The sequence below is a fragment of the Ambystoma mexicanum genome, chromosome 3q, assembly GCF_040938575.1.
Source record: "Ambystoma mexicanum isolate Mex_15411 chromosome 3q, UKY_AmexF1_1, whole genome shotgun sequence".
NCBI lineage: Eukaryota > Metazoa > Chordata > Amphibia > Caudata > Ambystomatidae > Ambystoma > Ambystoma mexicanum.
This window is the reverse complement of record NC_090926.1, coordinates 886,954,531-886,977,581: the sequence shown is the minus strand read 5'-3', so window position 1 is coordinate 886,977,581 and position 23,051 is coordinate 886,954,531. Positions and strand designations below refer to the sequence as shown.

Genomic DNA, 23,051 nt, shown 5'->3' with positions numbered 1-23,051 from the left:
CGCTGGAGCTACAATACTTGGGCACACGGGAAGCACCTGTGGGAAGAGCTAAGACCCCCCCTCCCCCAATGAAGAAAAGAACTGCAGCACAAAGAGGAGTGAATCCCACAGATCTGGGACCTGCACCCTTTTGGAAAATCAAGTCATCTTCATAGTCCCAGTACTTGGCAGTAGAGTAAACCAGGTCTAACGCTCCAAGGCAAGAGAAATAGACTGGTCTGGGACCCTTACCCTTAAGACTGTTAACTCGTGTATATTGGGAACTTGGAAATGCAAAGAAACTCAGAGGATGGAGGGCGCCCCCCGCAACCCACTGATGATACTGAACTGAATTGTCAAAAGCTGAAAATTGTTAAAGGCTTAGAAGGGCTTGGGGAGGGGGGTTTTGAAGGGAGTCACTCCACCCATCCCTTGTGAACTGGAACTTTGTTTATTTCCTCAGGAAGGAATTGAGACCTGGAGAAGTAAGTTATTCTCACAGGTGAAATTCCTCTATTTTGGAAACTGTGAATCATTGTACAGAAGAATGGAGCCACTCTTCTGGACCAAGAAGATCCACTGCCCTTTTCTTTTTAGTTACAAGTGTGAGGGATAGAAATAGGCATTTTGTCACGACGGTGGACTCTTTGATTTATTTGGACATTCTGACCGACTCCTTAGTTCCTTATTAATAGCAGTTAAACCCCTCTTAGAGTTGAGGAGAAATAGGTTTCCTCTTCATTTTTGGTTAAATATAAGTCTTTGCCAATCACCATGCAACCATTGTATCAGACTCTTGCTTCGGCACCCTTACATAGTACATCCCAATTTTAGTCAGTGAAAAAAATAGATTGCACCCCTTCAGAGGCTTTGCTGTGAACAGCAGCTGATAATCCACACTTGTAATTGGGATGCAACTATAAATCTGAAGGACCTCGAAATGGCAAATAAAATGCAGGCACGACAGCCTGTTATGTGATGTTCGGAGTGGCTACATTTTGCTCTCTGAGTAGTGGTATAGTTTCTTGGCCTTCTAAACAGGGTTAAGAGTAGTCAAAATTAATCTGATATGTAAATCATTCATTCTTGTCGCTTTGGCCAGCATTAAAACTTTTGTATTCAGTTCAAGATTGTCTACTGGGGATATGAATGTTCGTTAGTTTAACATGACTCCAAACTAGCTCCATACTATACCCTCTCATTTCTTCTTAGTCTTGGGATTATTTTTTGCTTTGTTCCTCCGTATACACAAGATGGAGTCTAAATGATGGCATTTTTGTATTAGCCATGGAAAGTATCGGCCTAAAAACTTATATAGAATTCAGTATGTTAGTTATTTATAACCTTTTCTTTGTAAATCATCTTGCTGTTTTGCTGTGATTGACCTCACAAAGTAGAAAAAGGATCTCATGGGCCCTGTTAGGTTGTGTTGCAGAAACCTGCATACATACACAATAGCAAACATGGCCCAATGACTTTCTGAACAGATTACTCCTTGCTAGCTCTGAAAATGTGGGACTGTCACAGTGCGTTGACAGCAAACATTTCACAAAACTGTTATGCAACTCTTGTCTGATGCCTTCTGACTTGACTTTCCAATGTTCTTGGTACACCTGGTATGTACAGATATCTGCAGTTTTCTAAGTGTATTATTCAACCTATAGAATAGAATAGAAATTGCCTATTTGGCATCATAAAGTTCTTTAACCAGCATCATGGTTTCTATAGGTACTCTCCGTGCAGACTCTCTAATCACCCCTCACCAGCGGTCTCAGTCATAATTACAGAGGCATGAGCTAATACATTCTTATATGTCACTTTGTAAATCAGCTCAGTTGTTGGATGACCTTTGAGCTGCTAATACCCCCTATTATGATATATACACGTGTCTGATGTAATGAAGTATTCAAATGGCACAAACAGTACACCATCTTTCACCTACACTGCTTTACTCTGGCATGTCTGAATCAAGCCGTTACCCTCTCTCTACCTTCTGAAAGACTTTTAGGGAGACAGCCTACGCTTGAGAAATGACTCTGTAGGCTACGTTTTGATGGCTTGCAGTGCACATGCTTACAAACCTTTCACTTATTACTGGAGTTAATGTACTCCTTTAAGCAGGCTGATGCAATGGAGACATTGAAACACCCAGTAAGTAACACTTTGGTAAGAGGGGCAGGAAACATCTAGTGTCCCCTTGTAAAAAGAAATTGCTTTACACAAATCTTTAGAAGGCTCAAGGTGCTAGCAAAGCATACGTTCATGTGTGGTTGAATGGCGGCATGAGACCCAAATCTAGTTCATATTTCAAGAATTTACTTTAGCCTCTAGGTAGTTGGTTGCAGTTTTTGTAAAAGCTTTTTCTTTACCACTCCTTTACTAAATTGTTTGTCTTAACAGGATATTCATTATAAATATTTGCAGGCTAAAATTAACTTGAGCTGAACCACTTCTAAGATAGTATACAGAATGCACTTGTAACATATTTTTTATTTCTCTTAAGTCGTGGATTAAGACAAAATGAGACCTTGACTACGGACTTCATTTTACTTGTTTTAAAAGCCCTAAAATACCAAACGGTCTGATCCCCTTTGAAAGGGATGCCTTCCATACATTTGAAACATTGATGTATTGTTCCAAGGAACAAAATGTACCAAGTGCATTCTGTGTTAACTGTCAGCGGGGCATGAAATACCACTGGCAGTACCACTGTTCACGACCACACCTCATTCTCTTTTTAAGCAGTTACATTCATGTTTAACGTTTTAGGTGGATATTGAAAGTCAATCTTGTTTGTCCTGCTTATAGAAAACCTAGCATGCAAGCAAGGCAAATTAGATTGCTTTTCAACATACCACATAGACAAAGGTTTGAACTACGCTGTCCCAAATTGTACCCTTATGATAAACTTGTCCTAAAGAAACACAATGTCCAACTACGCAGCTTGTGATACTGAGCTTGCATGGCATGTTAGCAACCTTGGCAGACCTGAAGAAACAGAAAATGTAGGGAAGAGTTTGAAATGACAATCACATTGTCATTTTCATTGTGAACACTTTTAGGTTCTATATTGGCTGTGATCTGTGTACTAACTGGTATCATGGAGACTGTGCTGGCATTACAGAAAAGGAAGCTAAGAAACTGGATGTGTACATCTGTAATGACTGTACGCGGGCACAAGAGGGCAGCAGTGAGGAATTGTACTGTATCTGCAGGACACCTTATGATGAGTCACAGTGAGTTCTGTTAAGAGCATTTCCTTTAATATACAGGTAGCGTACTGCTCTAGCTTCAGTTACTTAAAATAAAAGTACTATTGTGCATATTTAATGACTGGTATTTTATAGATTTATATATATTTATTTTACTTTTGATTTGCTTCCACTTGCCCATTTCATCCTTTACTGCCAAATCAAAATCATTGTGGCGTGGATGAACATAACCAATTTAGGGATTTTAAGAACACCAAAGCTTTTACCCTATGTTGGAAATGTACCTCGTCTCCTTCATTAGTCAATGATTGAATTAACAATGTGTCACCCCTCTGAAATGTGAAAGCGATAGATAGGTAGGTCATCTTAGTGTTTTATCAATGCATACCTTGGTTACAATCGATCATTTTATATAAAGCTTCAAGACAGAAGCTATTTGTGGTGTCTTTCTTAATTTAGTCTTCATATGAGATAATCAATTGGGCAACGTAATACAAGGGATACAACTGAGACACCTACCCAATAAATCAAAATATGTTAATCTGTAGAACACTGGCCATACATTGCTTTTGATTTCATGTTTAATTCTTTTCACTTTTTTGACATTAAAATGATTGACCCATGTCGAGCAGTACTTGGGATGTAGCAGCCTGCATCCTAGTGCAATAGTTGCCTATCGCTAATAGTAATGAGCCAAAAATGTATCCCTGTTAGCAGTGTAAACATCAAGATCAAGGAATGAAAGTGTCTCTAATTCAAGGTCTGGCACATTGGCAGCCTGTTATAGGAATGCTTGCAATGGAGCTCCATCAGACCATTGGACTATGTATGGAGCACCATGTGTGCTTAGTGTGACACCTTCAAAATGTACACAATTTTAAAAATGACTAAACCGTGTGCACTAGAATTTTGGAATCATAACTAAATGGCCAGTTAGACTTATAATGGCGCTATAATTAATAAATGCTACTTTGTTTCAAATTTTTATAAACGGGCATCTGCACCCATTTTGCTAGTTCATCTACAAAAATGTAAAACTACATTTAAATCCTATTCACGTAAAGTAAGGTTTTGACTGAAACAATGTTTTAGCTTAGCAGGATCTGAGCATTGCTAGATCTTTAGTCAAAAGCAGGTAGTCTTTTCTGAGGTGCATGTACATCCTGACCAGTTAATTTTCTTTGTTTTTTTTTTATCACGCACGAGCCACTTTCCATGTTATGGCCATCACAATATTTCACCATGCTTTATACACTGCTGTATTAGACAATGAACATGTTGAAATTAGAAAAGGGCTAGCTACCCCTCTACCGTAAACCAATTAATAACCGTTTACAGCATTAAGGGAAATGTGTTTGTTGTGTTATGTTTTGTTTGTGACCATGCATCAAGCTGTCCATAACATTCCTCAACATTAAAGCCAGTTTTGTCAAATTTGTGTTTTCATGGCCAGGCTATCTTGTAGTATTAACAGATGTCCCTTTTGGAACTTGCAGATTTTACATTGGCTGTGACAGGTGTCAGAACTGGTATCATGGGCGTTGTGTAGGTATTTTGCAAAGTGAGGCAGATCAGATTGACGAGTATGTCTGTCCTCAATGCCAGTCTACAGAAGATGCCATGACCATGTTCAGTCCGTTGACTGAAAAGGATTATGAGGGACTGAAAAGAGTACTCCGCTCTTTACAGGTGAGGAAGATGTCTGATGGAAACAAAATTGAAGGCTATATAACATGCAGAACATGTGTAAAGCTTTTTCACACCTGCCTAATTTCTGGTCCTTATTCCAACTCCACACATGTCCAGTCCGGAAAACATTTCAGTCAATAGCTTTTTTTTTGTATTCCATGGTGGGAATAATAGAAATGCCCTCCAGGTAAGTGTCTATTCCACATAGGTCTTTCTGGGAATAATAGAAATGCCCTCCAGGTAAGTGTCTATTTAACATAGGTCTTTCTGTCCGTGTTCTTTCTAAAGTACATATTTAAGATTGCAAGTTAAACATCAAAAAGCTCCCTGAATTTTGAGATCGAAGAAAAGTACTTGCATTTACACATTACACATATATGATCAGTCCGAGTATAATAATGATGATTGCTGAGACTCCAGTATGGTGCAAGGTAGGTTTTATTCTCAAGTAAGCACCAAGATAAGACTGCGGCCACTCTTTCCAGTTCTCACACCCAACTGATCCCAAACATTTCTTCTTGGGAAACCATAACGATTGCATACAATGGAAAGCATTGAGGTCATAACATTTCAAGCTAAGTAGAAGTGAGCAATGGAGAATAATTTAACAGAAACTATGTACAAAGAAACACTGAACACCAACAGCTAAAAGGAAATGGGTTAACATTACAACGCACCTCCTTTCCTCAGTAATATATCATTTGTTTTAGAAAGTAAGATACACTGGGTGACATAGAAATCTCATTTAAATAATGTCTCTCATTCTTTATTCCACACTTACCCACTAAACATTCTCACAATATTTCTATAATCTTTCTTAGTCACTACCTCAGTGGAAAATCTCAAAACATATTTCCTTCCCTTTCTCGGCAACAACACTTTCACCTTATCGTCCCTTCGCAACCTGTGCGCATAAACAACCCTGTCTCTGGTAATACCTCCCCTTTGCCGGTCCCCCACTCCTGACCAGTGCTCCAGATAAGATTTGGAAGTGGGAGTATTGTACTGCCTATTTTTTTAAGTTGGCAGTAAAATGATTTTTTAGGGAGTAAAAATGTAAATCCAATTCCCAATAAGAGTATTTTGTAAGCGAGTAAAACTATGATTTCACTTAAAAACAGAACTGTTTTTGTAATAGTTCCTTTTTTGCACCTAGTTGTTATTCATGTACATAAGATACAGATTTACTACTTACAATAAGGCAGTTAAAATAGTAGTTTCTTCCTCTTGTACTACGTGTACTACTGGTCCAAAGATATCCATTGAGCTGTGAGGGTGAAAGCAGGGGTGCAAGATCTACATGCATTTTTCCAATTTTTTGTGGCCGATACTCCCCTTATCTGTAGGGCTGCTCCTGACAATGCATTCTCTTGATTTCTCAGAGTCTAGCTTTACTAAGCTTGACTTACCCAAGCCATCCAGGAGTTGGGAGCATATTAGGCTTCCGCCCCTTGAAAGGTTCAAAAGGAGGCACTCCTGTGGTACCATGCCAGGCGACTATACTGGAACCACCTATGCAACAAAGCATCCTTCCAACTCTCATTATTGGCAGCAGCGATACACACTCCATCGATGATGGTCCTTTTGAATCTTTCAACACATCTGTTAATCTGGGTATGATTCAAAGAGGTTATTTTATGCTCTATCCCCAAAGCATTCAGCCACTTCTCAAATTCCGGCGTGTACGGAAGACCATTGTCACTGACAAACCTGGAAGGAAAGCCCTTCCACAAAAACACACCTTCCAAAAATGCAATTACATTGGCAGTGGTGATTTCCTTCAAAACCCCCAAAGCTGCCATTTGGAATGCATGTCAATGACATAACTCTCCCCGACTCTTGGTAGATTCAAAGGACCTATCAAGTCTATGGCAATGTCTTCCCATTGAACACGCGTCTTGTTTGGCACAACCATGGGAGGTTTTTTAGCACCTTGTCACTTTATTTACACATTTGACAGTCCCTGACTTGCTGTTCAATGTCAGCATCCATTTGCGACCACCAAAAATCAACTCTTATGACTGACATGGTACTAGAAATACCCATGTGACCTCTGTGACCTAGCTCTATTGCTGCATTCCTCATGCCTACTGGTATTAGTAAACACTGTCCCCTGCAAACCAACTCTTTGTGCACGCAACTCATCCTTAATGCGCGTACATTATCTTTGTCGGAAATACTCACTCATGTTATCCCTTCTCCGTCACCACGCCACTTCTCCCTGACACTTTGTTTGACATACTGATACACCTCGTCTTCCTCACACACTTTGGCCCATTTGTCCTCTGCTAAGCACTCCTTGACATTAAAACTTCCATCGCATTCGATACGGTTTGCAGGAACCAGTTGTGGCGCAAATTAAATGAATGGGGGATTCCATCTGGTCTGCTTTGTTTGTTAATGCTATTGCATGCTGACACAACAGTTTGTGTCCGCCTCAATACAATGGGCAAATTATCAAAACCAATGCCGACCCAATGTGGCGTAAAACAAGGGTGTATGATTGCGGCTATATTATTTCATCTATTTCTGGCAGATATGGTTGCATCTTTTAACATTCATGCCGCCAACCCTATAAAGATCAAAATGTGACCTTGGGCTGGCTTGCTTACGCTGACGACCTCCTACTCCTGCTGGTTTGCAATTAATGTTGAATGCCCTAGTTTTGTATGTGAATGCTAACGGCCTCAAGATCAATACCACCAAAAGCAAAATCATGATCTTTACACAGAAATCTAGGCCAAAGACTACATTGGACACTATCCAGTGAACCACTTGAGCAAGTCACATCCTACAAATATCTAGGCGTAATTGTTGATGACAAACTTACATGGGACTTACACTGGGCTGATCTAAAACAGAAATGTGAGAGTTCACTAAATGCCCTTAGTGCATTTATTGGTCGTAATAATGGCTACTGTGCATCTGCCGTTTTGTCTATATATAACACCAAGATCTTGGCAATGTTGTCCTACGCTGTAGCAATTTGGGGTCAAAAGTAAAAAAAACAAATTATGTTTGAAGCCAAACTTCTGAGGTGGTTATTTCGTCTCCCACAATGTACAAGCGTAGAATATCTATCTCGAATTCAATGTCAAAGGTATCTGGAATGTCTATATAACCCAATGTGTATTATTCTACCAACGTTTAATCATAGTGCCTACTGATACCATCATCGTTCCATATATGAAGGCCTTTTTAAGCCTTGATGATATACCGATGGGCACAATTGGGGTCTTGAAGCAAATACACAAGAAATGGCTGAATGATGGTAGTAATACATTTCTCTCCGGCGATATAGAGTATTGGCTGAAGAGAAAAATAAGTGAGTCCGCATTTTTAGACAATAGGCTTCATCTTGAAAACTTAACATCTACTATAGACTATTGTAAGCAGAGATGGTCTCATACCTCCATCCCGAAATATACTACTGAATACCCAAGTCCGATTATTTTTCGTACATACTTATTACTTAAGTTTAATGTATCAGTAGCTTTATCACCAGAAAAATTGGAAGAACAAATCTGTACATCAACACACATTTTGTCGTTTATGTGGTAATTTTACTTACAAAACAGTGTCCCACCTGATTACAGAATGTGAAAGTCTTGATTCTTTACGCATGAAATATTTTAAGGCATATAATAATGCAGTAAAGGTGACGGATATACCTTCTTTATTGTTGGATTTTATGCAAGGCAACAATATCAGTTTAATATTTTTCGTTGTCAGGTTTTATTTGTATCTTGTAGAGATTTCTAAATGTCTTCAATGGCCAGAATTGTGTTTTTACTCGATCTTCATTCGTAAAGCTGAATTAATTTTAAATGTTCTGTATGTTATGTTATACAAAGCTTGCCGCTATATGTATATCTAATAAATAAATACATTAAAAAAAATATATATATACCTGGCATCATCAAACCTATCGTTATTTCCAGAATCTTCCTCAACAACAGCATTGCGTGAAAGCGAGTCAGCAGATACATTCCTTTTCCCTTCTGCATGCTCAACCACAAAATTCAACCCATGAACCCTTGTCACCCACTTCATAATGCACCTAGAGACACCATCCAAACCTCCCTGGTTGAATATACTGACAAGAGGCTTGTGATCAGTCCTCAATGTGAACATCCTTCCATAGAGATACACTCTGAATTTCATAGTGACCCATAACACAGCCAACGCCTCCTGTCCAACCACAGAATATCTCCTCTTTAAATCTTTTAGCGTCTTGGATGCAAACGCTGTTCTATACTCCTCTCCTGCAACCTCTTCCTGCATCAAAATGGCACGTAGGCCCAAATCACTCGCTCCTGTAAAAAAAAGCAATGGTCTTGAGATTGGCCTTGAAGGCACTGAGTACCAGTGCCGGCAAAATGTATTCCTTGGCGCATCAGAATTCTTCTTCGCACTCCTGGGACCACTCAAATCTAGCTCCTTTTTACGTCAGCCTCCTAAGCTCCCCTGTTTTACTTGACATCCCTGTAATAAACTTTGCATAGTACTCAACTAGTCCCAGAAACGATGACGCCTCCATTTTAGTCTTAGGAGTAGGCATCTCCACAATCTCTTTAACTGTGCTGGTCTTTGGCTTAATACCTGCACTTGAACGAATGTAACCAAGATAGTCGCCCTCACGCTTCCGAAAATGACACTTTTCCAACATCAGAGCAAGTCCAGCCTCACCTAACCTCTCTAGGACTAAGCAGAGCCTGCAGTCATGATCCCCCAAATCACCCCTCCAGATCAATATGTCATCCTGGTAGAACTTGACGCCAGGAAGATCATCAAATGGGGTGTGCATTAGTCTTTGAAAAATACTGGCTGCTGACACAAGCCCAAAGGTCATACGCACACACCACACCTTAACAAGGCCAACATAAGTAATGAACGCAGTCAAGTCACACGAGTCAGGATGCAAAGGAATTCTATTATATGCAGACTTTAAATCAAGCAAGGAAAATATCCTAGCTCCAGACTGATATGAAATTAATCAATCTTAGGCAGTGGAAACCTTTCAGCAATGACATTAAGTCGATGTATAGTCTGACCTCTCCATTGGCTTTCCTTGCCACAACAATTGGGCTGTCCCACTCGAACACCGCAGTCAGCTCAAAGTATGCACTTACTCTATCAGAATTGTCCCTGGACCTAATATGATAGCAACCTTGTCTGTTTCCTCCAACCTCCCATTACTGTTTTTTTTCCCTCCCCATTCCCCCTCCAGCACTATCTGAAATGTCGTCATGCCTAGTATGATAGTCGCTTGTTTTGTTCCTCCCCTCCTTTTCTGCACCCCTCTCCCTCACCTTTTGTTTTCTCCGGCTCTACCAGAAATGTTGTAAGGCCTAGTACGGTAGTCGCCTGTCTGTTTCCATTTCCTTCCCACTCTCCCCCTCCCTTCCTTATCTATGTCTTAGCTCTTGCACTATCTGAAATGTCGTCAGGCCGAGTACGATAGTTAATTTCACATCCTTACTGTTCATGGCCTGTAAGAATGTCGTATTTTCCCTTGTTCCCTCCCTTGCCTTGAGCGCTTTGAAACACATTGTGTATGGGCGCTATATAACTATCATATCATAATCGCAGCTTCACCCACCATGCGTCCAAGCTCAACCTCCACTTCCTTCCTCTATGCCAGTGGTACAGTCCTTAATTCAGCTACCACAGGAACTGCACCCTGCTTAAGCTTAATTTTGTGCAGGAATATACCCAAACACCCTACTTTATTCTCTGAAATCGGCAGAACCCATGACGATATATATCTTCGTCCCTGGTGCTATGTCTCTTTTCTCCTCCCACATTGGTTACAAAACTTTGCTCATACCATTTCTCCCTTGAATCCCTTATTCAGCATGCATCTCTCCAATTATGTCAATCAGATTTTCTCCATACGCCTTGGCCGCTTTAAGAACACAGCAGCCAAACTTCCATTCCCAAGTGTCTTTGCCAGTTAAATTGTAGTCAGCGCTGCTATCAATCAGCATTAACACCTCAACTCCGTTGATCGTGATCAACGATATGGGTTTCTTCACTTTCATCACCATCACTGCATTCACTACACAAATGACTCTCACACCACCATAGGTTTATAAATCCGAATCTTCATCTCCACAATCATTCTCTTGCACACTCCCAGACTTGGCAGACATCTTGCAACATTTGGCCAAATGGCCTCTCTTCCCACAGACGCAGCATTCAACATATACCACACTGCATCTAAAAAGAGATTTCTGTTGCCGGTCACCAGGTTGATTGCTTTTCCTCCCCCCGTATCTGTGTGAATCCCAATACTCTTTTTCTCCTTCCTGCCATTGCCACTCTTCATTTTACTGGTCTTTTTGCTCCTATGACATTGACTCTTTGCGCCTAAGAGAACACCAAACCCTACAGCACTTTTTCTGCATTTGGTTTGTTTGCTTCAATGCTGGGCAGTGTGCTCGACCCTGCTTAGCGAGCTCAATTGGGATTCTTCTGCTTCCACAGTTCCTCCCTTATTCTGTTGTCTGAGCACTTAATCATCAGCTGGTCTCGAATATGTTAGTCATGACATTGACCAAACTGGCATTTGATGGCTAGGCCTCTAAGGGCAGTGGCAAAATATTCTATGATTTTGCAACATTTCCGATCTTGAGTGCCAAAATTATATCTCATCAAAATCCTGTTCTCCCTGACCTTCGTAGTGCTCATCTAGTTTGGCAATACTAATGTCAAAACTGTTCCACGTTGTCACATCCAGAGTCTGTGCAAGCTATGGAAGCCTTTTAAATACTTCTTGACCTCCATTACTGTTTTGCTTTCACAACGTGCCTGGATATATTACACGGAACTCTTAGCTGTTTTCTACCATAGTGCACTGAATGAAACCTTGGACGCTGGAGAGCAATTATTCACACAGACCCCCAACTGCACTGCTAAACGTCTCTTTACGGCCTCTTTATTCATACCATCAACAAAAACAATAAATGAGTGAATAAATGCAAAAGAAATGCTAAATGGGTAAGTAAATGCTATACATGCAAAGAATAAAAAGTCTAAATAAAATATATCACCGTAGAGACCGCATCAAGAAACATCCTCATCTCAACAGAAGTCACTGAAAAGTCTCCAAACAGTCAAGGAAAGACATCTCTGCATCAACGGGCCTGGTGCGATGCGTGCATCCTCCAAGTGAAGCTTTCTACCTGACGGCCTCAGCGCCCCTCGTTTTAAGCCCCGCGCAATGCGCAGTGGCAAGACCCTTCTGGCTCTCAAAGTTTCTACCCATTGGCAGCTCTCATCGCCACCCGGCCGGAGTGACCCATGGTAACTTTCAAGGAGCAGAACTTTCCTCTAGTCACACTCCGTTTTAGCAATGTCCATGGCAACGTTATCAAGTAGCGCCGACATTGGTTTATTCTAACCTATTTGCGCACCTTCTTCCCAAAGTGTCTTTGGATGAGCAGTGCAGAAAAACATAAACAATGAACAGCATTGAAAAGATGTTTTCCAGTGGAATAATAAAAGCAACGTTGAAAACATGTTCATCAGCAGAATAGTTCACATCAAGTGCAGATTCCGCTGAGGCATGAAGTAAATGTCCACTATGACCTCGAGTGTGCCAGAATGTTTTATTTAAAAGCAATACAATTACCAAAACAGTGGTATAGCAAAGCATCCTTCCTCTCAACTGCATCATTTGTGCCATATACTGATAAAACAAACTCTGGGAAGTCCTCCTTCCACTTTATCAATGGTTCACCAGGCTGGGATAAGAATAACACTGGTCCAGGAGTGTTTCTGATGCTTAAGCTTCAAAAGGCAATTGCTGTTAGCAACTTGTAAATGTGATTGTGATGTATTTATAACTGAAGGCACTCGTGACCTGTACCTGTGTTTATTTATACTTTGGTGGCCTCTCCTTATTTGTCTTTAAGTAAATGGGAGCACACAAGACCACACATTTGTTTACTCGTAATTCTTATGAACTACTGCACTTGAAAATGCAGCGTTGTTGTGGGTTGCCACGGTAACCAAACTTTGGCCGCAAACACAGAGGTGCTGTTGGGTCCTTTCCTCTGCATTCTTAATTACGGACGAGCGCTCGCGCAGCCTACAGCGTCCTCCCGGTCTCGCTATGCCTGCAAACCCAGGGTTGCCCCCACTTTGCACTCCTTACTTGTCACGTCCGGTAGGTCGCTGAGATGCCGACCTCCGGCACGCACCTGCTCGCTCGCCTCCAATCCGTTCTGTGCTGCAGCGAATGGCAGGCAGTCCTTCCAGCAGCTGCTGGGACCATGTCACCTTGGTGTCTTCTCAGCACAGGTCCACGCACCAACAGACAATGTGGATGATCCCTCCAGGGACCTCCAGTACAGCTCCTCCTGCCACCACCTGCTCCGTGGGCCCTGTATGACCGTTGTCCTCCGCTGCAGTCAGGACAGCTCGTCACCAGTAGAATAATGATGAATGCTGTGACTCCAGCATGGTGCAGGGTAGATTTTATTTCTCAAGTAAGCACCAAGATAAGACTGTGGCCACTCTTTCCAGTTCTCACTCCCAACAGATCCCGAACATTCCTGCCTGTTAAACCATAACAATTACGTACAATTGAAGGCAATGAGGTCACAACATTCTGAGCTAAGTAGAAGTGGGCATTTGATAACACTTAACATAAACTATGTACAAAAAACACAGTTAAACAAAAGGAAAAAGGTTAACATTACAACAATCACTCTATGCCATCAGAAGTTTCTTTGATTTTCATATCCTAGAAAACGGATCTATTCAAATCTGACCAATGAGAATTAAGATGGGAAAATACACAGAGGGGTTATGGTAAGATAACGGCGAGAGTGGATGGCTACAGCTCGTTATTTCTTTGTAGTACTTGCATTATCAACACGTCTACGTGCATATCTTATACAGTTGGGGTAGAATACCATATTTCACCTGGTATCCATAGGCTTTTGTAACTGCTGTTCATGGTCATACAGCTCTTAGCCATGTGGCGTATGAAAGAAAATATTACATTTTTCCAAACCTTGTAAAATCTGCTATGGTCATCTAATTTATTTAGTGGCATTAGCTAAGCTAAGTCAAGCAAAATGAGTTCCACCACCTAACATAAACGATTGCCTCTTGTTTTTTACACACTGATGTGATACACCTAAAACCAACCGTGATGAGGTACTAGTCTGCTTTTCATTCCACCAAAAAGCTCACTAACCTGAGCCATTGACCTTAATTCCCAAAACCTTTGCAAGCTCTAACATTCAAACAACATTTTAGTATATGTTCTATAAAATTGCTTACAATTTCTTTTGTACTCGCAAATGCAGAGGTTTACAACCCCTTCTAAAGTGATTCATGTATCTGAGTTTTCTCTTCCACACCCAACTTTTCCTTCAAAGTCTGTTGAAATTGTGATATTTTATTCTATTCACCTTCCATCATTAGTTTGTTATCTCGTCTTTCTTCCATACTCATTGGATGTTGTCCAAACGGTGAATTCCATAGCGTTTGCACATCAAAAATGAAATTTTTAATGGCTAAGCCACGGTGCATGCATGGAGTTAGCGGGACCTGTCCCACCAATACTGATTCAGCTATCCGTCTTCACCTGTCAGTTTGTTACCATGTGACAGTGGGGCTGAACAGTTTCTTTGTCACTGTGTCTTGCTTTTTTTTTTTTTTTTGCTACTTAAATTTTTACTGTCTGTGGCTCATTCCTAGCTTCTGTCCTTTACCCTAAAGCCAAAGGTTTTCAGAGTCCAACTCCGGTTCCCACCACTTGGCCATAGCCAGTCCTCAAGCACTCTTGATCATGTCTGGGCATCCATTACTGGGAACACTGCATAACTGAGTTTTAGGGGGTAGACTGCACTGCTTCTACCCCCCCCACCACCCCCGCTCTCATTAAAGCACTTGGTAGCATCAAAAAAGGATAAGTTCTTATCAAATTTGTTTTTCAGAAACCTGCCCAAGGGAGATAGTCTGCACATTCCTTCTAGTGGAAGGCACCTTTCACTGCTCTTAGCTGCTGACCAGTGTGCAGTGTTGTGGGCACCAAGTGTCTTTTTCGACCTACTCTTGAGGGGAAACCCAAAGGTGACCTGCAAGTGCCCCAAGTTTAACAAGATGAGGGCTAATTCCAGGTTTCATCCCCTATCCAAGAGCCCACATGGGTCTACAATCTGTGAAGTCTCCAGTGGTTCCTCTTACCAACCAAGCCCCCAAAGAGTTCTAAGAAACCTAAATGCCAGAAGGGGATAGTGGCTGATCCCATACCCCATTTGGGTATTCCCAGCTGCCAGGAGATAAGATGATGCAGGCTTTTCATACAGGTATCTGTACCTTTACACATACTGGCCTAAAAACCAGCTACTCATTGGAAGACATGTCCACACCACCCTTACACCCAGGAATCAAGGAGGTAGGCAACACAAACATTCAGTCCTGTTGTAGTAAGGGATTCTTGCTGCCTCCTATTGCTGACTATTCATGGTCGTCTGGACGGTGGCATCTTCAGCCCATGTGTCATCCTCCTTTCCCTTACTCATAATCGACATTAAGATTTTGACACCGTTGGCGCAGACCTCATGCTGCCCACCTCCACAGATCTGGCGTATTCAATTTATTTAGCTCTGCCTAAACAAGAGTACACACCAAGCTTGCCCCATCTGTCAGAGAAGATTCTTTGAAAATGTTTAGAAGCCTGGTGGGGAATACTGTTTTTCTGGCACTAGTGTTGTCTAACAGAGGACATAGATCGGGCATTTTATCATTTGGCGGCACCCAATAAAAAAAAAAAAAGCTGGGCACTGGATACATCTTGATATAAACTGAAGAAATATGCTTGGCATCATGTTCAGACCCATTTGTCTGTTGAAGCTACAACAACTCTTTGAAAGAAGGGGCTTTAAACCTCTTCATCTGTTTACACTAAATAAAGATTAAAAAAACACTGGGACAGCATACGGAAGGTGTACCATGAGTTTGCCTTGCATCTTTTGCAAGCTATTACAAATGCTATTTTAGCAGCCTAAGGCTCTGTAGGGAAATTGGAGAGTTTACCCTGTTCTGCCCACGGGACAAGCGAGCGTAATTCCTATTATGTGTATCTGATGCAATGCTGACAGGATTGGATCAGCTGGCATCTGCCCTTCATCACGGTCATATGGTGCCCAGGGGGTATGTGACAGAGTGAATATCTGGCGACGGGTCTTGCTCAGAGCAACCAAACTGCAGCAAAATGCCAAGTACTTTATGTATACAAACAAACAAAAAAATTGAAAGATGTGTCTTTAATTTTGAGGGGGCCAACTTGTTCCACTGCTACCCGACTAAGACTGTCTGAAGACAAGACCTCTGATTGCAAAATTCTGAGCCATCTTGCCTAACTTGGTAAAACATATCAACAGACAGAACAGTATAGATTAAGATTCTTAGCACGGCCCATCATCAAGACTGTTTCTGCAGCACACCAAGATTCTAACCATCCACCAAAGGCTTTTAATCTTACCCACTTTGCAAGCTCTCAAGCCAAAATAACGAGGGTGTGGTGTTCCATGCATTAAGGTCACAACCATCGGTATGTCATAGAATCAGTCTGAAGACTGTGCTATAGTATAATTTTTTTGTTGTTGCCTAAAATGGGATGAACCTGTACCCCCTTTATTGCTGTTCTTTACTATGCCCTTTCAATTTATATTATTTGTTTCCAAAAATAAACACTCCCCTGTTAGCACTTGTACTAAAATAAACTGATACCTTATCAGTGATCCTCGGTGCTGATGTAATGCAGTGTCACCACTTTCAGCACATTCAATTGCTGTGGGAGCTAGAATTTCTCTACATCTGAAAACCTGCAGTTCAATATCCTGCAGCCCCTGTCCGCTCTAACTAGTGAGGAGAAAAATCTCCTCTCCTCCCCTCCCCTCCCTCCCAGCCGTTCTGAGGAGGTCCCAAAATGTCTGGATATCAATGCCTTAGTGGATTCTCCCTTCCACAGATTCTTAACAGTGCTCATGAAGAATTAAGCTGGGAAGACGTTCAAGGTTATACCACTGCAGATCCAACCCTCTTTTTTTGCAGGGGGATTAGATGGATGCTGTTAGGCCAAGGAACAATTGAGTAGCTCTCACTACTTGACATGAGTATCCTAAGGCTTAGTGTGTACAGGCAGTACCAGTGCAAGGTTCCTCCTTTGGCCTCAGCTTGGCACAAGCGCTTTCACAAAAATGTCAGCAATGGCCTCTCTAGTTTCTTCCTGTGCGGCCAGTAAGATGCCAGCATTCTGGCACTTAGGGAGCAACATTCTGACATAAGCTCCCTGCACTTGGTATTCCCCGCAGTGGCCTCACACCTCAGAAGACAGCAAATCCATAGGTACCCCTATCTAGATGACTGGCTAGTTTGAGCCCTGTCCCTGACAAAAAGGCCACAGTATGTCGTCACTCTCTACTGTATCTCCTTTTTGCTCTTGGGGTCTCGGTCAACAAGAAGACTTTGACTTAGTTCTCTTTTCAAATCTTCATCTTCAGTGGCCATTCATGGAACATCCCCTGGGGATATATGGCTCTTTGCCGCATGCTAAATGCCAGCCTTCGCTCATGGACAATTTTTATGCCGCTGCAAGGTGGTAGGCCAATTCTCAATTGTGTAGGATGCGGAACAATACCCTGTATTTTGGTTTGTGGCAAGCTCTGCTTGCTATGTTCTTCCATTGGCTCTGTGCTCTGCATTCGTTCCCTTGTCCTATGGTTTTATTTTGTTGTGATGGAAGGACCCTGAACTCTCCTGTTACCATCTTCTACCCACAGGATGTGCCTGCCTTCCTTTTCAAGGGGTTTACCCTAACAACCCACTCATTTTGCTCTTCCGTTGATCCAACTGTGCATCATTTAATTACTTGAACCCATCCTTCTCTGCACTCCTCCTTCACCCCCAGCCTTCATCCAAACGTACCTGGTTGTTGGCAGCACCATTGTCCATCAAGTGGTATAGCCACTTATGCCTCATGCCGGCATCACATCACTAAGCCACTGGTTTAATTTCCCCCACTATGTTTCTTTCTGCATGGCCTGTAAGATGCCAGCCCTCCCTTTCCAAGGCAGGGAGTAGCAATGACGATATATGGCAAAATCAGTGTCCCGCTCCCTCTCTTGTAACAAATAACATTTAGGTGTTGTACTTGTACTGGATTTGGGTGGTTAAAAGTAGGTACACATGGGATTCTGCGAGTGCAACCCACTATAATTATTCACAAAAACTGTCACTAATCAGCTGACCCCCTCCCCCCCCACAGCCTGCTGTTTGTGGTGACTTACAAAGGGTGCACTGTTTGTGGTGACTTGGAAAGGGTGCCTAACAGCTTAGGGTCACCTCCTTGGCATCAACTAGATTAGTGTCACTACCAATGAGCTCTTTGAGGAGGATTCCTCTGGTAAAAGGTCACTTAAAACAGTCACGATGAAGCAAACACTGGGCCCTCAAGCCATAGGCACTGTTTAGAGCATTCATCCTACAAGTAAAAACAAATCACAAATGGGTGCTTCCCAATATAGACGATAACCATGACAATAGATGGTAACATCCACATTTCACTCACTCAGGTATGAAGGCCTAGCTGTTGGACTTACTTCTGGATCTACACAGGCATTCTGGGTAGCGATACACAAGGTGTACAACAGACTGTACACCAGGTGACAAGTTCCTCTGCTTGGTACTGGTTGCCAGCATGGTTGGGCCCTGGGGCAGTATGGGAAAGTTCCCCTGGCCACCTTACCTGAGTGCCCATCACATTGCAGGGGACAGCCAGTGTTTTACTGTAGACCAGTCCTCGAGTGGTCTGTCCCCTTACCAATTCATCGGTCACCTCGGGTAAGTTAACCTCAAAGCCTTAACCCCCACCCAAACCACCGGTGAAACCACCTCCCAAATTGAGATAGCCTGCAGCTCTTTTAAACAAACTTCCAGCACAAGTGCAAAACAAGGTGCCTTTCCCTTTGGGGGGAAAAACCTTTCCATTCACTAGAGATTGGTATGCATGCATTGTAACATTGTTAAAACTTTGTCTGGAACATTAGGGAAGTCATTTTAAAATGTTGAATATCACCAGATGTTTGGGGGACCTACAGCCCTAGAAAACATATTCAATGTGGGAGGGATCATGGGAGTTAAAGTTAAAACATTTGGAGGGCTGTTGGTTGCAGACTCCTGCCCTAATTTCTCGTGCTAGTGAGGCGGTCCTCAGAACCATAACCCCCCAGGTGGTTCTTTTGCTCCCATGTTGCCTAGATGTCCCCCTGATGTTTAGCCAGGTCAAGTGACATGACCTTTTTTTGACAGTCTCCCTGTACTTGTGCTATTTTGTTTTATTTGCATATTGTCAGGCTATGGTGTGTTGTTCCTATTCTGGTCTAATGACACAAAAACCTTGCTGCAGATAGCTCAGTACTTGAGAAATTCACAGAGAGTACCAAGCACTCAGATGAAAGACAAGGAGGATAGTCACCAAACTCTCTGAGCTCTAGAGGGAAAAAGAGAAGGTAATATGTTAGGCTAGAAGGGTTCCAAGTTAAAGAATTATGTCTTCTAATATGGTCACCCCACCTATGGCACCACAGGGATGTTTTTTAGAGAGCTGTGAAAAGACGATGCCAGGAAGGTGTAGTCAAAAGTACTCCCATTGAAACTGTTCATAAGCAAATGGAGCAACCTAACCTGGGTGTAACGAGGGCATAAGCTAAAGAAACAGTAGTTTAAAGGAAAGTTTGTAATCCACCCAAGTAGTTCCAACAAGTTTGTAATCCAAAAAATAGTTCAGCACGAAGGAAAAACAAGAAATTGTAATCCAACCAAGTAGTTTATCACAAAGAAAAAACAAAAGTTTGTAATCCAACAGAACCAGAATAGTAGAAATCAAGGCAGACAAAGTGCCAAAGTGAAACCCCCACAATGGCAGGGACACACAGCAAGGATAAGGCAAGTAAATTCCAGGGACAGGCAAGGTTTGCAGGGAACAGGAAATCCAAAGAACTTCGACACAGATGAGGCAGAGGCAAGGTAAGTAAACATGCTGAGGTCTAGGAACAAGAAGACGAGGAATAAACGTGACGGAGTTAAAAAAAACAACTCACAAAGAGATGTTGAGAAGCACCGATCCTCCTGCAGCACGTCCCATTATGCAGTTGCCGGCCTGAAAGCAGAATGCTGTGCATCCGGGACCCTGTAACATTGCCCCGCTGCACGCAACGTGTTTCCAGCCCTGATGGGAATTGTAGTGAATGGCAGCGATCAGAGCACAGTCACCATAGCAACCGCCATTCCACTGAATATTTAATTCCTTTTATCTGCGACGGTCAGCCGCGGGGGACGCCTATTCTGACACATATATATTGATTCAACAGGAATTTTGATATAAATACTTAAATTAATAAATTAGTTCACATTCTCTAGGGGTGTTCTGTCAGAGTAGGAGCTGAGAGTTTTCTGGTGTGTTGTGAGCATCGTTGGAGGTTGAAATAATGTAGTGGATTGGCCCGTGGGGGGTAAATGGAGAGGCTTGCCTAACTAAGCGCTGCTGAGGTGCTGACATAAGCAAATGTGGGTGCAATGTTGGCTAGGCATGTCGTTAAAGCACAGTCAAGAATTCATTTATCTTGTCCTTGTGGTGTGCCTCTCCCTCCTGAATCCCCCTCCCCTTTACCCCTGCACCTATGAACCTTCTGTGGACAAATGACAGAATCATAGTGCTCAGATTAGGATGTAGCAATGCCTTGTTAGCACAATGGCGTTGGTCTAGGAATCTGGTACCGTGTGGAGAGACCTTATTAAGGGCTCATGGGATGGGCCGGGGTTACTGTGGAGGGAGGGCACTGATCACTGAACAGGAGAGAGGTGATGTGTGCAAGATAGGTCACTTGGTCAAGGGGATAGGTGTAATAGGATCAAGTCATGTCACATGGGTAGGGTGCTGCAGAGAGTTTGGGGTCATTGAGTTGATGCTAAAGGCATGTAGGAGACTGTCATTTGAGCGGTGCTGGCAGAGGCATTTGGGAATGCTGATGAGCAAGTCATCCTCTGTTCCTGCTGAGGTTCTTCCTCAACAATATGTATTGTATATCAAAAGCCCCAAATGTTACCCTTTGTGGTCTCCTACCTTCAACATGATCTGCACAGTTAAATCCCCTTGTTTCTTTTGTACAGTTTTTAGCATGTGATCATGACTTCCACCCCAGCACCCTCAAATGTCTCCACCAGTGCATGTCACACTGCTTACTCCTCCATGAAATAATGTTATTTTAATCTGCTTTTATACTGTGCCAAATATTCAACGTACTAGTTTGAGTGCCTATGCTTGCCCTTGGACTGGTGTACTGTGCCCCTGATGGGAATATCCAAACCTGAAAATCAGCAAGGGCGAGAGAAGATGATAGAATATCAGGAAAGAGGTGCTGCAAACACAGGGAGGGAGGGATGCAGTTAGGTTTGGAGGCATGTTTTGTGATGGCATGGGTGCATGCATATCCTGTTAGTTGGAGCGTAGTTCTGCAAAAGGGAGGCAGCATGTTCTTCCTTGGGTGGTAATTAGTTCGTATTTAAGGATGATTTTGGGAATTCTAAGTTGGTTCTTGATGTATGAGATGCTCAAGAGTGTTTGCAGGCAATTTTGGATGTTTGGTGGTCTATTTGCCCATGCATTTCCATGCATTGTGCCCCGGATCAATATCCAGAATGTTAATCATGTGACTGCCAAGAGTAGCATAGTAAAGAATAGACTGTGTATGAAGGGGAAAGGTTACTGATATGTCACAGGCCGTAATAACTCAGACTCGCCAGGAAAATTCAAGGGTTTTTTGTTTTTAAACAAACTGTGAAGGAGTATTTACTGTTAATAGTCTTCAATGTGTAGTATTCTTCACTCTGTAACATTAACACATGCAGATGGTTCAGTATTAAGACAGATCTGTTCAAGAGAATACACAGGGCTGGAAAGTGGGGGAAGTGGGATACACCATTGGCCGTCACTAATCTCCCATGGTCTTTGACCTCCCTAGCCCAGGCCTCCCTTCATCCCAGGTTGTCCAACTAGCGATCAGTAACACACTATTTACTGCTAGCCCAATGGTGGCCCAAAGGCAACAGACTTGACTATCTGGCTCTCGCCGAGGATTTTATAGAGATTTTCTATCCTAACACTCCCCACTATTGTCAATGTGGCTTGATGGGAAAAGTGCTAATCTTAGATGGGATCAGTCTCGCCCTCAGTCACTCCTCTCCCTGATCTTACTACCTCCTCCTTATTCCTCACCGTCTCATCTCCTTTGCAACTCGCTCTGGTCCTTTCCCCCCTCTCCCTTGCTCGCTAGCTCCATCTCTCTCTCTACTTCTCTTGCTCTCTCTTTTCTCCTCTACTTACCTGTCACTATGCCCCCCTCCTTGCGCTACACCCAGCTTCTCTTTCCATTCTTTACCACACTTTCTCCCCCTCTTACCACTAAATTCATACCCCTTTTGTTTCATTCAACCACACCTCTGCTTACTGTATCGCCTTGCACTCGCACTCATTCACTCTAACTTTATCCCTCTCCAATGCCATTTTTGTTGCTCTCACCTTTAGGACACAGCACCACCCAGCCTCAAAATACACTACACACACACAACCGGTACTACTCTCTTCCACAAATACCTCACCTACACCCACTCCTCTGTCTGCCCTTCAACTGGTCTCTCGGTCAACTCTGTCTATCCTTCAGTCTCCATTTATTCTGTGGTCCTATCACCCCTTCCCCTTTCTTTAGCTGCAGCGCTCACCTGATTCTAGCAACCAATCTTAACCAAAGGGACTAGTTTTCACAGGCGAGAGGCTTCAAAGCACCTCTGTACCCCTCCCCCATTACCATCATAGTTTTGTTTGCAAACTCTTATGGTGTGGTAGCTCAGACTGCTCGTTTTCCCTGTGGCTTTCCTCTGGTGCTGGTGAGTTTTGTTGCTAGGTTTGGAAGGGTTTCTGTGTCTCTCCTATCCCCCATGCAGTGTCTCCTGATTCCCAGTGCATTTTCTTTTGCCCCACCATTCTCCTTGGCTACGTCTGGAATTTGCAGGTTGGGGACTGGGTATTTCATTTCTGTTTGTCTGGGAAATTCCCTGGCTGTTCTTGATTCCGTTCTCCTGGCCCCGGTC

At 42.6% G+C, this 23,051-nt stretch overlaps 1 protein-coding gene across 6 annotated transcripts in view; it reads left to right on the top strand.

The window, feature by feature from the left end:
* The window catches only part of BPTF (bromodomain PHD finger transcription factor), a 2,119,711-nt gene that overhangs the window by 1,953,389 nt on the left and 143,271 nt on the right, over positions 1-23,051 (top strand). For 4 of the 6 annotated variants that reach the window (XM_069655026.1, XM_069655024.1, XM_069655023.1 and 1 more), the window contains 2 exons: positions 3,042-3,215; positions 4,688-4,880. In XM_069655026.1, coding sequence (XP_069511127.1) covers positions 3,042-3,215; positions 4,688-4,880 — 367 coding nt within the window. The remainder of the gene's footprint in view (positions 1-3,041; positions 3,216-4,687; positions 4,881-23,051) is intronic. The other 2 variants (XM_069655028.1, XM_069655027.1) reach the window with 1 other exon arrangement.